We start from the raw sequence: 13,357 nt of genomic DNA on the forward strand, positions 1-13,357 counted from the left end.
AGGACTGGTGGAAGCCTCGGGGGACCTCTTAGAGGGGAGACAAAGGACTCTAGTGAGTGTGCCAGAAACCGCGTGAGCGATCTCACTTTCTCCTCAGAACAGCCCCGTGGTGGGCATTAGTATTACCCGTCCCTTTCACAGTTGAGGAAATGGAAGCTCTCAGGGGGCGGAGCGGGAACAGTCCCAGGATCTGCAGGCCCCACAGCGCCTTCTTCCCGCTGCAGAGACACAGGAGTCACAGGCAAGTCAAGCGAGGGGGGTTGACTTTCTCATTAGTGTTTGTGATTTGATTCTGACACTTGTCACCTTTCTGCCCTCCGGATACCACGGGAACCTGGGGGAAAGGGCCTTGGATGTGGCATCCGAGCTTTGGATTTTCGTCCTGCCTTCCTCCCTCACAGGTGTCTGCTCTCAGGCAGGTCAGTTTTCCTTTCCGAGACTGGGTCGTACCTGCTTTGTTCTCCCTGTACTCCCAGCGCCTGGCCCGCACCGGGCCCCATAAGTCCTCCTGGGCCGGAGATGAGTAAATGAGGCTCAGGTTCCTCACTTGTGGGCTGGGCTTCCTGCTGCTTTCTCTGCCTCCTTTTCGGGGTTCCCAGGAGGAAGAATGAGGCGAGACCACAGTCTAGAGCAGTGCTGTCCGACAGAAATAGGAGGCAGGTCACAAAGGTGAGCCACCTATGTAATTTTAAACTGTCTGGCAGCCACCTTATCCCCTTCCCAAAAAAGAAACAGGTGGAATTATTTGAATATATCTTATTTAACCCAATATAATGTACCATCACAGGCAATATTGTCATTTTAATAGTAATTAATATACACCACATTAGTGGCATACTTTATGGGTTTTTTTTTATTCTAAGTCTTGGATATCCAGTGTCTTTCTACACTCACAGCACACCTGAATTCAGACTAGCTACATTTCAAGTGTTTAACAGCCACACGGGTTGCTGGAGACCACGTTGGTCAGTGCAGACCTTGGGACTGGACACAGCCAGCTTCCTCTGCCCAGCCTCTTTCGAGAAACGCCATCAGTAGGCTGTCCTGGGAACACACAGTGCCCAGTGCGTGTGTCAGGACTTCTCCAGTGAAAGAAACTGGAAGGTGAACTACAAAGTCCATCACAAGAGTTGGACCAAGCCAAAGAAACTCTTGCCTTGGTGCCAGTTGGCAGGAGGCCCTGCCCAGAGCCCAGCTGGCGCATGGCACTGACCAAGGTGCCAACTGGCTTCTGTATCCCTCTCCCGGTGCCAGATGGCGGTCTCCCTCAGAGCCCTCAGGCCTGGCAGCAGGCAGAGCTCATCTCCACTTACTTCAGGAGATGGCAGCATTGAGGGTTGGCCATTTGGGTCTCACACTCCTCACATAAGAAATATGGTTCCCACCTTGACCCCTTCAATCCTCTTTCCCAGTGCCCATGGACCACCGTGGGGTGTTGATAAGAGGGACTGGCTTCCCTCAGGTGTTTCTGCCAAAGCTTAGGGATGTGCTCTACCTTCTCATTCCTTAACTCTCTCTGAAACAATTGTCATCCTACCTGAGCCATCTCATTAAGCATGGGATGGTTCCTTCTTTTACTAATACCGCTCAAAGAAGGCAAAGAAGACAGAGCTACCACTCTGCAAGGCTGAGCCCTCTCTCGTTCAGCTTTTTCTCCTACCCCTCACACTCTCCCAGATTTTTCTAGGAGGCTTGGCCTTGACCACCGTAGCCCGGAGCAAGTGTGAATCTGTGGGCTTGGAGCAGATGCTGTTCTAACACTGTGTGGAGGGGATTCCAAGGGCACCCAGGCTCCCACTGAGAGTAGGGCCCCTGGTGCACTTCCATGCCATCCATCCAAGTTGGAGTAGGGTTGAAAATGGCCAAACATCCCACTTCTCTTGCTGGAGGGAGCTCAGATATAACTCTGTATCTTTCACCCACCTTCCTGGGCCAAACATCCCAACCTTCTAGTCCCTGGAGGAACTATATTCCCTTTGCTTTAGTCCCAAATCCAATCTACCATCCTTTCTCCCCCCACACATTGTTAAGATGGCACCCGGAAACTTGCTCATATGTGGTCTTCCCTTTCTTGCCTATGACAAAAGTATGTCCTTCCCATAGCTCTATCGTCTTCCAGCATCGGAGTCTCCCCCTTGCCTCCGACTTGATCCCATGTTTATCTTGGTCTATTTTGATGGGCTTTTTCCATCATTCTTTTCTGCCCTCCCCCGCACCCACCTGCCAGTTTATTGACTCTGCTGCGCTACCTTCCTGCCCATCTCTTCCTCCAGTGGCCCATCTTTGACGCAGTGTCCTTCTTTCTGTTTCTGCCTTGTCTCTCTCCCCTCCTCAGGCCTGTACTACTCTGCTCTCACCTGATTCAGGTATGCCCAGGTAACCTTATCCTTTTCACTGCCCTCATCATTGTGTTTTTCTACCCTCTGGGATTTCGAAAGCAACCCGGCTGTTGTCTGTAGTGAGAGCTATGGTGGATTGGATGTCTGTAGGTGAGGGACTTCACACACATCATTTCAACCCCCACAACCCTAAAAGCAGGTACGATTCTCATTTTAAAGCAGGAGGAAGGCTCAGAAAGGTTAAATCACCGAATTTGTTGGGGGCAAGATCCAGTATGGATCCAACTGAGGTCTGTCTGGCTCAGTCTAGAAGCCTGGATTCTTTCCATTTTCTTCTTATTGATTCTCCTCCTTCTATACTTTCTAGCAAATGCCAAAGAAAGTACTTTGCCTGTTGTAAAGCAATAAGTAATTGCAGGATTGTTACTATTTTAGCATACTTCATACTTGTATTTATTCGAGGCCATGGATAACGTCAACCCCCTGCCTAAAGCATGTTTCCTACACTCAGTCCCCCTACTGGCCAATTTATTTAAGCTTTGGCTGAGCCCAACAGCACATCACTCTTAGAATTACCCAAGTTTATTGCCCACTGTGTGAAATGATGGGATAGTCACACACTGTTCTTTAGTGAAGAGCGAGCAGGTAGACAAGACCGTAGATGAGGAAGACTGGAAGGAAATGGGTCTGCGTGAGTGGGGAAAGGGCAGCACAGAGGGAGCCAGCCCGGTCGAAGGGTTTGCTTGTGCTGCAGGACCAGTGGGATGGACATTGCAAGGGACCAGAATTTTGACAATTCAGACTTCAAAGGATAAGAAATACTTCTGAAAAGCAGTGAGAGTCTTATTTCTGGGTGATTGATTTCCAGCAGGGTCTGCAAAACCATCCATAAGAAATGTTATTAAAAGGATCGCTGTGTGAGGGCAGGACTGGGGGTTCTTTCCAGGACTTTACCAGCTCTAAGATGTCCTGATTTCTCTCATTTTGTGTGTAATGTGGGCTTTGAAGGTTTTGCGGCCAAGCCTGTGCCTGCTCTATTCCTACCTTCCGTGGGTTATGAACCAACGCCACCCCACCCTTCCTTCCTCCCAGACTGGGCTTTTTTGGGTTTGTCTTGTTTTTGGAGATGCCTCAGGGATTTGTTGTGCCTTCGCTTGGCTCTCTGGCTCAGTGAGGCCACAGTGTCTCCTCTCAGGGATAGATGCAGCAGAGCGTGGCAACAAAAACGATGAGTTTTTCCTTTTCTTTCCGATCCTCTTCTTGGAGATGCCCACAGCCTGGGTTTTCTTTCCTCCAGTGATGCACGGGCTGACATTTCCAGGCAGATTCTCCAATGATCCCGTGTTCTTCCTTAGGACGGCTCTCCTGGCATCCTACCTTCAATTGCCCCAAACATATCCCTAGACACTTGTCAGTGCCGAATCCCATCCAAGTCCCCTGCTAATACAGTCTCACTGTGGCCTGACCTAAGAGCTCAGCCTTTTTTGTAACCTTGAAGATCTCCCTGGGCACACCATTCAGATTATTTCTAAAATATGAAATCACAAGTTCTGGTTCTATCTCTAGAAAATACGTCTACGTCTTCATCTAGAAATGTGTCCCTTTGTTCTTACCCTTCGCTTAATGTCCCTATGATTCCATATTTGGGGAGACCCGCAGGTGCATGGCATTAAAACTGATGATGGTTTTGGTGTGGGACCTCTGAGATTTTTAAAAAATCACACTGTATACCCTGACCGAACCCTTCCAAGGATAAAATTATCCAGGCCTGATCTCCTCCAGAGGAGCCCTGCTTCTGGCTAACAAGTTACTCTTATGTTCTCAAGACCTCCGCATTGGCTAGAGCTGCTGCTGGTTTCTGAGACGTGGACATGAGCCTCCCGGGGAAGGGGTCCCCAGGAGCCGTCCTTGTTCTTAGAGGACATCTGCTGGCGCCCCTGGGATGGGGCATGGGACGGGGAGCAGACCAGGCGGCCCTGCAGTAATTTAGCCAGGGTCCCTTCCTCTCCAACAGAGGTAGACGAGTGTTCCTGGCCGGATCATGGCGGGTGTGAGCAGCGCTGTGTGAACACCCTGGGCAGCTTCAAGTGCGCGTGCGATCCTGGCTACGAGCTGGCCGCCGATAAGAAGACGTGTGGAGGTTGGTGTTGGGCCTGCCAAGCTAGAATGGGAAGGGACAAGGGACAAGTGTTAGGAGAAGTGGGGAGGAGACGGGGCCATGGGCTGGCTGCGAGCTGACGTGATCTGTGATGGAGGGCACCCCCGGCTCTTGGAAGGACCAGCAACTCCATCAAGTCACAAACGTTGAGAGGGCTGCCCAGATTCTAAGAACTCCACCCGAGACACTGCAACTAGAGTCACGCTTTGTTTTCCTCTGCGGCTGTGAAAAATTCACACGATTATTCAGATAAAAAATAAAAGCACAGAAAAACTATGAGCACTTTCGTGTGATACAACGAATGGCTCATTTCACTCATTCCATTTCTGCGGGGCTGGTGTTCCGTGTTCCTTGCCCACCTGCGTGATGCGGCTTGTTCACGTAGCCAGGTAAGGTGCATGGCTTGCTGCTAACATTCCTCAGTCTCCTTGGTCCAAGTCATGGGGAGCCCCCAGCTCGGCCACTGAGTGACAGGCAAGCCCAGAGCCATTGTCGTCATTTCACAAAGCGGTAAAAACTTGTCCTCAGCGTCATCCATCAAACCCTCAGCTGAAGCCAGTCAAGACGAGAAGAAAGGATGCTGGATTAATCAGTTCAGATTGTCAAACTTTTTTTTTTATTATTAAAGAACAGCAGGGCTTATTGCTGCTTGGGGGAAATCGCAGTCACTTGGAACTAAAACCAAATGAACTTTGCTTCTGTTTCTCCCGTGCAGTGGCCTGTGGCGGTTTTATTACCAAGCTGAACGGAACCATCACCAGCCCTGGGTGGCCGAAGGAGTACCCCACAAACAAGCACTGCGTGTGGCATGTGGTGGCCCCTGCTCAGTACCGGATCTCCCTTCAGTTTGAAGTGTTTGAACTGGAAGGCAATGATGTACGCTTCTGCGCTCTGATTGTGCTGGGATGTGGCTCAGGGCTGCAAACCAGCGAGGGGCTCAGCAGGCAGGGGGAGCTTCCTACAGTCGTGGACTCTTTGCAGGGCAGAATCTGGGGAGAGTTTGGTGTAGTAGTTTCAGCTGCACACCTGCTGCAGACACAGTGCTTTGCTCCTCTTGTCACTGATAAGTCCAAGGAGAATCGGGACCAGAGCGGAGGGGGCAGGTCTTGGGGGTGGAAGGTGGTCCGGACAAGTCTGTCTGTCCCCTGGAGTAGGAGTCTGGGGGTTAGTGTCCCGCTGAGGGGAACGGAGGGGATGAGATGCAGCTGGGGACCGGGATGGTATGAATTGCCTGTCCCGTCCCTTGGGCAGTGGTCATGGGATGACCAAGTCAGCCAAGGCCTAGGTAGAGCCCCCCCCAGCCAGAGTGCTAGGCATGAGTGCCCCATGTCTACACCTTGGGCCAGAGGGATCCCAGTAAGAGTCGAGAGGACCACCGGACCTGGCCGAGCCAGTCTGGCCACTGGGCAGGGAGTGGCTGTAAGGAAGGGGCTCCTGCAGGGAGTCAGGGGCGGAGCCGTGGGAGTACCAGGGGGCTCCCCACGGCACTCCCTTGCAGGTCTGTAAGTACGACTTCGTGGAGGTACGCAGCGGCCTATCCCCTGACGCCAGGCTGCACGGCAAGTTCTGCGGCTCTGAGATGCCCGAGGTCATCACCTCCCAGAGCAACAACATGCGTGTGGAGTTCAAGTCGGACAACACGGTCTCCAAACGCGGCTTCAGAGCCCACTTCTTCTCAGGTGTGCGGGTTTGGAGGCAAGGTCACGGGTCGCCATGGCTGTGTAGGCTCTCAGCCTCTGGGGCACCTGCCCACCCCTCTCTGCCCACCGCCCCTACCCTCACAGTATTTTGCCTTGGAGGGGGCATGCCTGGATCTGAGATTTTTTATATTGGTGGCTATATTATTATTACAGGGCTGCCATAACACCCTGCCACACAGTGTGTGGCTTGAAACAACAGAAATGTATTCTCTCGCGGTCGTGGAGGCCGGAAATCTGCACCAAGGTGTGGGCAGGGCTCTAAAGGCTTTGGGAGACTCCTTCCTAGCCTCTAACTAGCTAGTGATTCCTGTGTGTAAGTATTCGGTGGGCTTCACCTCTTTATTCCTTAAGGTCTCTTCGTTGTCCTCATGAAACTAAGACCCAAAGTGTTCGGTGTCATGTTACCACAGGGTATGGTGAGGGTGGGTAGACACACTGGCCCCCAGAGTCATCCCGGTGTCGGGGGCCGGGGGGGGAGGCCGGTCCTCGGTTATCGCAGGAAGAAGCTGGCTGGAGCTACAAGAACCACAGTGACAACAACAGCTGGGACTTGAGTTCGGACATCAGAACAAATACAGGCTAACGCTTACTCTGAGCTGGACACTGCTCTAAGTGCTTTCCCTGTACCGATTCCTTTCCTCCTCGCAACAGCCCCTGTGAGGTGAGGACACCTGTACGGGCTCCACTTTACAGGTGAGGCAGCTGAGGCACAGAAGTCAAGGACTGCCCAAGGGCACAACAGCTGGGAGTGGCAGAGCAGGACCATCGCGTGGCCAGATGTGGCCCGCACGCTTCCCTACTCCACAGGCTGGAGGTGGCGTGTGGTCAGGGAGGAGGAGCCCAGGCTTCCGAGTCACACAGGCTGCTCGCTCACTGAGTGGCCCTGGGCATTTTAGTGTCCTCAGCCTCAGTTTCCTTACCTGTAAAATGGGGGCATAGTCACCTGGCTCCTCAGGTTATATGAGAACAGACTTAGACGCTGTATAGAGCATGCGTCAGGAAGTGCCCATCACATAAATATTCAATATGTTGCAGTTACTTTTATTATTGTTACCAAGACTATTCTTAATAGTGGTCTATCCTTTAAGGAGCTCCTTGTTTTGGCGGGCAGCAGGGTTAAAGGACGTACAGGTTCATTCAAGTGCTTTAGGCGCATGCGGAATTCAAATACAGCAGGACCAGGTACCATCCGACAGGTGCTGCCCCCGTCCAGCCCAGGAAGGGGATTCCCCACATCAGGGCAATCAGGGAGCCTTCCTGGCAGAGGCTACTTCTGAGTGGAGTTCTGAGGTGTGAGGGGTTTCCCAAGGAGGCGTTTCCCCTGAGAGCCTGTCGATCTCCGCAGACAAGGACGAGTGCGCCAAGGACAACGGCGGGTGCCAGCACGAGTGCGTCAACACGTCTGGGAGCTACCTGTGCCGGTGTAGGAACGGGTACCGGCTCCACGAGAACGGGCACGACTGCAAGGAAGGTGAGGCTACACCACGGCTGGGAGGCCAGGCTGGCCGTGGCTGCCAGAGTGTGCACCTGTGCAAGAGTGCCCGTGAGGGGCCCTTCTGGTCTGCCCTCCCTCCTGCCGAAGCGCGGTATTCCCCAGGGCAGCTCCCTCCTCCAGGAGGCTTCGGTGCCCTCGAGTATGCTCCTGGGGTTACTACTGCAAAGTGGGTACACCCCCAGGCTCCAGAATCAGACGACCTGATTCTGCTACTTACCGGCTGTGTGACCTTGGGCAAGTTACTTCACCTCTCTGAGCTTCCTTTTCTCTTCTGTTTAAAAGGAACCAAACAGACCCTCTTCTTAAAGGTGTATGAGGAGTAAATGAAACCATGCCTAGAAAGTATTTCAGACAATCTGGCATCAATTAAGTACTTGACATGTCAATACCTATCAACCATCTATGTCATAATATTTATTATCATATGCAGGTCTAATAGTGAAATAGAATTTTGAAAGAGATTGCTCCCTGCTTCATTTACTACTGGGAGTTCAAGGTCAAATACCTTTGAATGTCCAGTCATTCTGGAAAGAGCCTCCCTCTGTTCTCACCCTGCCCCGTGAAGGGAGTTTGAGCATCTCTGATAAGCACACAGGCCCAGCACAAGGCCCTGCAGAGGTCAGGGGAAGGGAAGGGGTCAAGACCCCACACCCCCTCTCTGGGATAAGCATTTCAAAGTTCGGAGACTTGACAGGGGTGCACAGGGTCTGATCGGGCCTACCTGGCGTTTTACAGGAGGAGCTAAGACAGCAATGTGCGGCCACCCTCCAAGCCCAGGCCTGTGACACAGATATGGTTGTTTTGGGTTGGTTGGGAAGCAGGTTGGAAGAACTTGGAAGGACACATCATTCTGGAACTTCAAAGTCTTTGTCAAACTCTGTGAGGTGGGCCCGGGCCAGAACAAGGCTTGCTTCCTGTGGTGTGGGGGAGGCTAGCATGGATTTAACCCCACTAAGGTCCCGCCAGCCGAACAGTGGTGGCCTTCCTACGGGCTCCTCCAAGGGGTGGGGTGGGGGTGTGACAGCAACTGTCCCAGACGCTGAGCCCCTGTTGGCATTTGTCCTGTGTGTGGCTGCAGAGTGCAGGCAGCCATGAGCAGGGACGTCCCTCCAGTTGCTGCCTACCCCCTCCCACTTCCCCTGACCCACCCTCAACTGCTGCCTGTGTCACCTCGTCCTGCAGCCGCAGGCCAGAGTAGGCGATGGGGCTGGGGGTGGGTCTGCACACCCTCAGCTCCCTCTGTTTCCTAATCATTTACACCAAAGGCAGGCCTGGGTTCAAGATCCAGTCCCGCCCCTTCCCAGTGAGTCACTCACCCTCTTTAAAGGTATTTCCTCATTTGCAAAGTGAGAAGGATCAGGTAAGGGAATGCATTCAAATGCTTAGCATCGAGCCCAGCACACGTTCTAGCTGTTGACCAAAACGCAGAAAACTGAGCTAGTCGTGGGATCCCTCTTTGCTAACAGCACCATAACCAGGGCAACACCTGTAGCCTCCGAATGAAACTGCTTTGAAAACCTAAAAGAAATATACATGGAAGGCGTAGTGATGAAGACCTTCCGTGGCACTTGCTAAGCCTTTTACATGTATTATCTCATTTAGTCCACATATCCCCCTGCGAAGTTGGCACCCCTCTTACAGATAAGGACACCAAGGCTTAGGAAAGTGCCCAAAGTCCCACGGCTTGCAGGCAGTGAGACCAAAGTCCATTTGACCCCAGTGCCTGTGATCTCAACCACTAACTACCATCTTTGCAACGATAACCATGACGTGAATAGTAGGAGTGGGAAAAATGAGCCCCCTGAGCCGCCAGCAGGAAGAGAGCAAAACCAAATAAATCAACAACTCTCTAGCCGGAGGACACTTGACTCAGGCTGACCCCTGCCCCCACATTTGATAATGACCCCATGACAAATAAGAATGAGAGACGGAGACTCCCCCACAGGGCCTCTGCTGCCCACCAGTGAACTGCTTCTCTCTGCATGTGTCTCCACATCCCCCTCCAGCTGGCTGCGCGCACAAGATCAGCAGTGCAGAGGGTACCCTGGCGAGCCCCAACTGGCCCGACAAGTACCCCAGTCGGAGGGAGTGTACCTGGAACATCTCTTCCACCGCGGGCCACCGGGTGAAACTCGTGAGTCATTTTCATAGTTGACAGACTGTAGCACACTTTGGTTTCAGACGGACAGGGGGTCGAGTCTCTGCTCTGCCACTTCCCAGCTCTGAAACTGGAGAAGGTTATTCAACACTTCCAGAACTCTTTTCATTATATGGAAAATGAGGATGCTGATGAAGCCTCCCTCGTGGGGCTGCTGTGCAGAATTCAGAGGTGGGGGTAAGAAAAGCCCTCTAAATAGCACCTGTTTGCAGAGGTAGCGGTCCAAGGGGAGCATTCACTGCACAGATCGGAAGAGCTGACATTCAGTTGTTTCCAGTTGTAATTTGTCACAGAACAATACATTCTCAAGGTTAAAAAAAAAGTAACCAGTACAGAGCATTGGAAAGTGGAAATCAAAATTTTGTAAATTCTACCAGAAATTTCCTATGCACATACAATAATGTAGGTACAAGCATGGGAAAAATATATATCGTTTTTCTTGCCCAAACTTCTCGAATGGACTCTTATCATTCATATTCCTTGATAACTTACATTTTAAAAATTAACAATAGGAGGTTAAGTTATTTATGCTAATTCTCTTGAATTAAAAAATTAAAGTCTCTCATGCATATGATTATAGGTGTGCACATCACCGGGCATGAGTCTGGTGCAAGTCTCATTTCTCAGCCCCAGAGACTCCCGGGTCCTGGAGTGTAAAACAAACCCTCTTGCCAGCTGGAGAAGGTATACTCCAGACAGACATTTTTAAAATAGGTCCTTCTGACTCTGGAGATTTGTAAGCTCTCCAGAAGGCATATGGATGTTCCTCTGAAGTATGGGCCAAAAATGCAGGGAGAATGGAAGAGAACAAAGGAGAACGTAATGATAAGCAGACAATGGCCCGGGGGCTTGCCAGGGTGTTTACTGGCGGGTGGGAGCCGTGAGCAGGACAGGTGGGTGAATGGACGCCCACAGCAGAGCACAGGTGCTGGTGTCTGGCTGTGCCAGGCCCGGGGCGGCGAGGGGTGGCGAAGGCAGAGCCCATGACCACAGGGTGCTCACAGCGGGCACCTCATATGCACGGCTGCCCATGTGGGAAATGCTTTCGGCGGCTTTTCTGGGTGTCAGAACAGCCTTGAATCTTGGTGAGGGTGAACTTAGTGCTCTCCCGCCAACGCTGCCCTCTGCTGGAGAAGGTTCGCAATGGCAACGTACATCTCCGGCGTTGGCGGAGGAATGGCGCCCCGCATCCTCCCCGCCGGAGGAATGGGGGTGGGAATGAGCAGCCTGCACAACTGGAAGCCGCGCTTTCTGTCCAGAGGCCTCAAGATTTGAGTAGTTGCGGACCGTCTTCCCCTTCTTTACAGTGCTAAGGAACTAAAGCAGCTGATCACAGGGGCCAGAGTTAGGCCAGATCTCAAATTTATAGACGTTCGTACTTGCGTGTGCTAGTTTTTAAAAAAACTTCCTTGGGAAGTGCATGGTGGGGATCTTGGTCACGCTATTTTTGCTACCAGAAAATGTGAGTTGAATACTTCCCAAGAAAATGGTGTTTCACTGTGTGGGGGCAGCTACAGGGTGTCCCATGGGTGTTCCTCCCATTGCATCATCCACCCTGATGCTGCTGGGCTACCCTCCTGCTCCCGCCCACTGTCTATACCACCGTCAAACCCAGCTCCCCTTCTATAAGGTGTGAAGAGCTTTGCCTGTTTCTACTGTTTATCATTCCTGTGAAAGCCTGCACTGCTAATGATCTCCACTTCCATCCCTATCTTGTCTCTCCAGCAACTCTCTTATGAACTCAGACCCCCCTCGCCCCCCCACTAATGTCCTTTCTTCCTGCTCTGTCATTTGGTCCAAGCCTTCATTTAACACTGTCCCCTCGCACCTTGTCCCATCTCCGTGGCAGCCGTGGGCAGGCCACCAGTCATTCAGCTGCCCAGTCCCTAAGAATACATTTGGGGTTGTGAAGCTTGGTGCATGGCCTGGAATGGAGGGGCTCCCCTGGCCAGCTTTGGGGGACAGGGAGGAGGTGGGCAGTATAGCCTGGTGTTGGTTAGGAGTGTGGGCTGGAGTCAGGCTGGCTGGGGCTCAAATCCAGCTCTAGCCTCCTCTAGCTTGGAGGAGTGAGCTTGGGCAAGACATTTCTGTAAGACTCAGTTTCCCCTTCTGCACATTGGGCCTAATACTAGCTCTTCCCCCACAGCATCATCAGAATTAAGTGAGAAAATGTTCATGAACATTTGGCACAGGACTCTGCATGGGAAAAAACTCTCCTCAAATGTCAGCCACCATGAGGATATAGACGAGGAACAGCGTGCCCTTCATACAGCCTCATCCTATCATTTGTGCTCAAGGATCGCACAGCACAGAGGTTGAGGGCGGGGGCTCTGCAGCCAGACCTCCTGGTCATGGCCCAGCTCTACCAGTGGGCCAGTCACTTGATTGGGCAAGTTACCTGATTGCTCTGCACCTCAGTTTCCTCATCTGTATAGTGGGGATGGTAGCAGTAGACACAGCACAGGGGCCTGAGGATTCTATGAGGTTATACTTGTAAAGCACTTGAGACAGCTCCTGACCCGGAGTGAGTGCTTGGTCTTTGCTGCTGTCGTCATTAAGTGAGAAGGAACCTTGTGATGGGATAGGGGAGCAGGGATGACCACAAGCATCTCAGCTCTGGGAACCCGGCCGTCTCACCTGCAAAGTGCTCATAGCAGCAGTCGCTCATGTGACTACCTCGTAGGGTTGTTTGGGGACCAAGAGAGAGTGTCCTGTGTGCCCCGTTCTCTCCCAGCCCCCGGAGAGGCGGCCCTCGCCCCGACTGAGCACCAGGCCCCTGCCTCACTTTCGGCTCTTCTACCCCAGACGTTTAATGAGTTTGAGATCGAGCAGCACCAAGAATGTGCCTATGACCACCTGGAGCTGTACGACGGGCCCGACAGCCTGGCCCCCAGCCTCGGCCGCTTCTGCGGCAGCAAGAAACCGGACCCCGTGGTGGCTTCAGGCAGCAGCCTGTTTCTCAGGTTTTATTCGGATGCGTCTGTGCAGAGGAGAGGCTTCCAGGCGGTACACAGCACAGGTTCGGGAGCCGGGGTGCCCTGCGGCCCGCTGAGGCCCACGGGAGCTGGACGTAGATGGTGATGGACGCGGGAAAACAACCGCCACTCCTGCTGACACGGGGGGATGGGAGGTGGGCGATCAAATGTCCCTTTAAAAATGAAACGTGGGCAACCATAGGGGGAAGCGGTTTTCTTTGAATGTCCTTAACTGACGACATTTAAAGTGGGCCACACTTTGTTGGTGCCACACCTCTTTCTGCCCGCCCTTCCTTCCTCCCTTCCTTCCAGCCTCTTTCCAAAACTTGTTTGTAATCTTGCTGGTCCATGAAATCCCAAAGTCTGGGAACTGAGGGGTGGGGAGCAGCCCATTACCTCCTAAGGCCCAGTTCTGGAAAATGGAAAATGTTTCTATTACGCATTACTTTTCCTCCACTTGACATGTCACATCTCGGGGACTTGAAATTTCCCAAAGACAGCTCAGACCTGGAGGAAATTCTCCAGAAGAGCA

General features: G+C 52.4%; 1 protein-coding gene across 1 annotated transcript in view; it reads left to right on the plus strand.

Annotated features, from left to right (window-relative positions):
• Nucleotides 1-13,357, plus strand: part of TLL2 (tolloid like 2) — a 120,290-nt gene that overhangs the window by 101,153 nt on the left and 5,780 nt on the right. Inside the window, exons 14-19 of the mRNA XM_045785077.2 lie at nt 4,354-4,479; nt 5,213-5,373; nt 5,996-6,176; nt 7,543-7,668; nt 9,699-9,826; nt 12,656-12,869. Coding sequence (XP_045641033.2) covers nt 4,354-4,479; nt 5,213-5,373; nt 5,996-6,176; nt 7,543-7,668; nt 9,699-9,826; nt 12,656-12,869 — 936 coding nt within the window. The remainder of the gene's footprint in view (nt 1-4,353; nt 4,480-5,212; nt 5,374-5,995; nt 6,177-7,542; nt 7,669-9,698; nt 9,827-12,655; nt 12,870-13,357) is intronic.

This window comes from Ursus americanus, chromosome 6 (assembly GCF_024610735.1).
Source record: "Ursus americanus isolate L20-20 chromosome 6, mUrsAme1.1.p, whole genome shotgun sequence".
Classification (NCBI taxonomy): Eukaryota; Metazoa; Chordata; class Mammalia; order Carnivora; family Ursidae; genus Ursus; species Ursus americanus.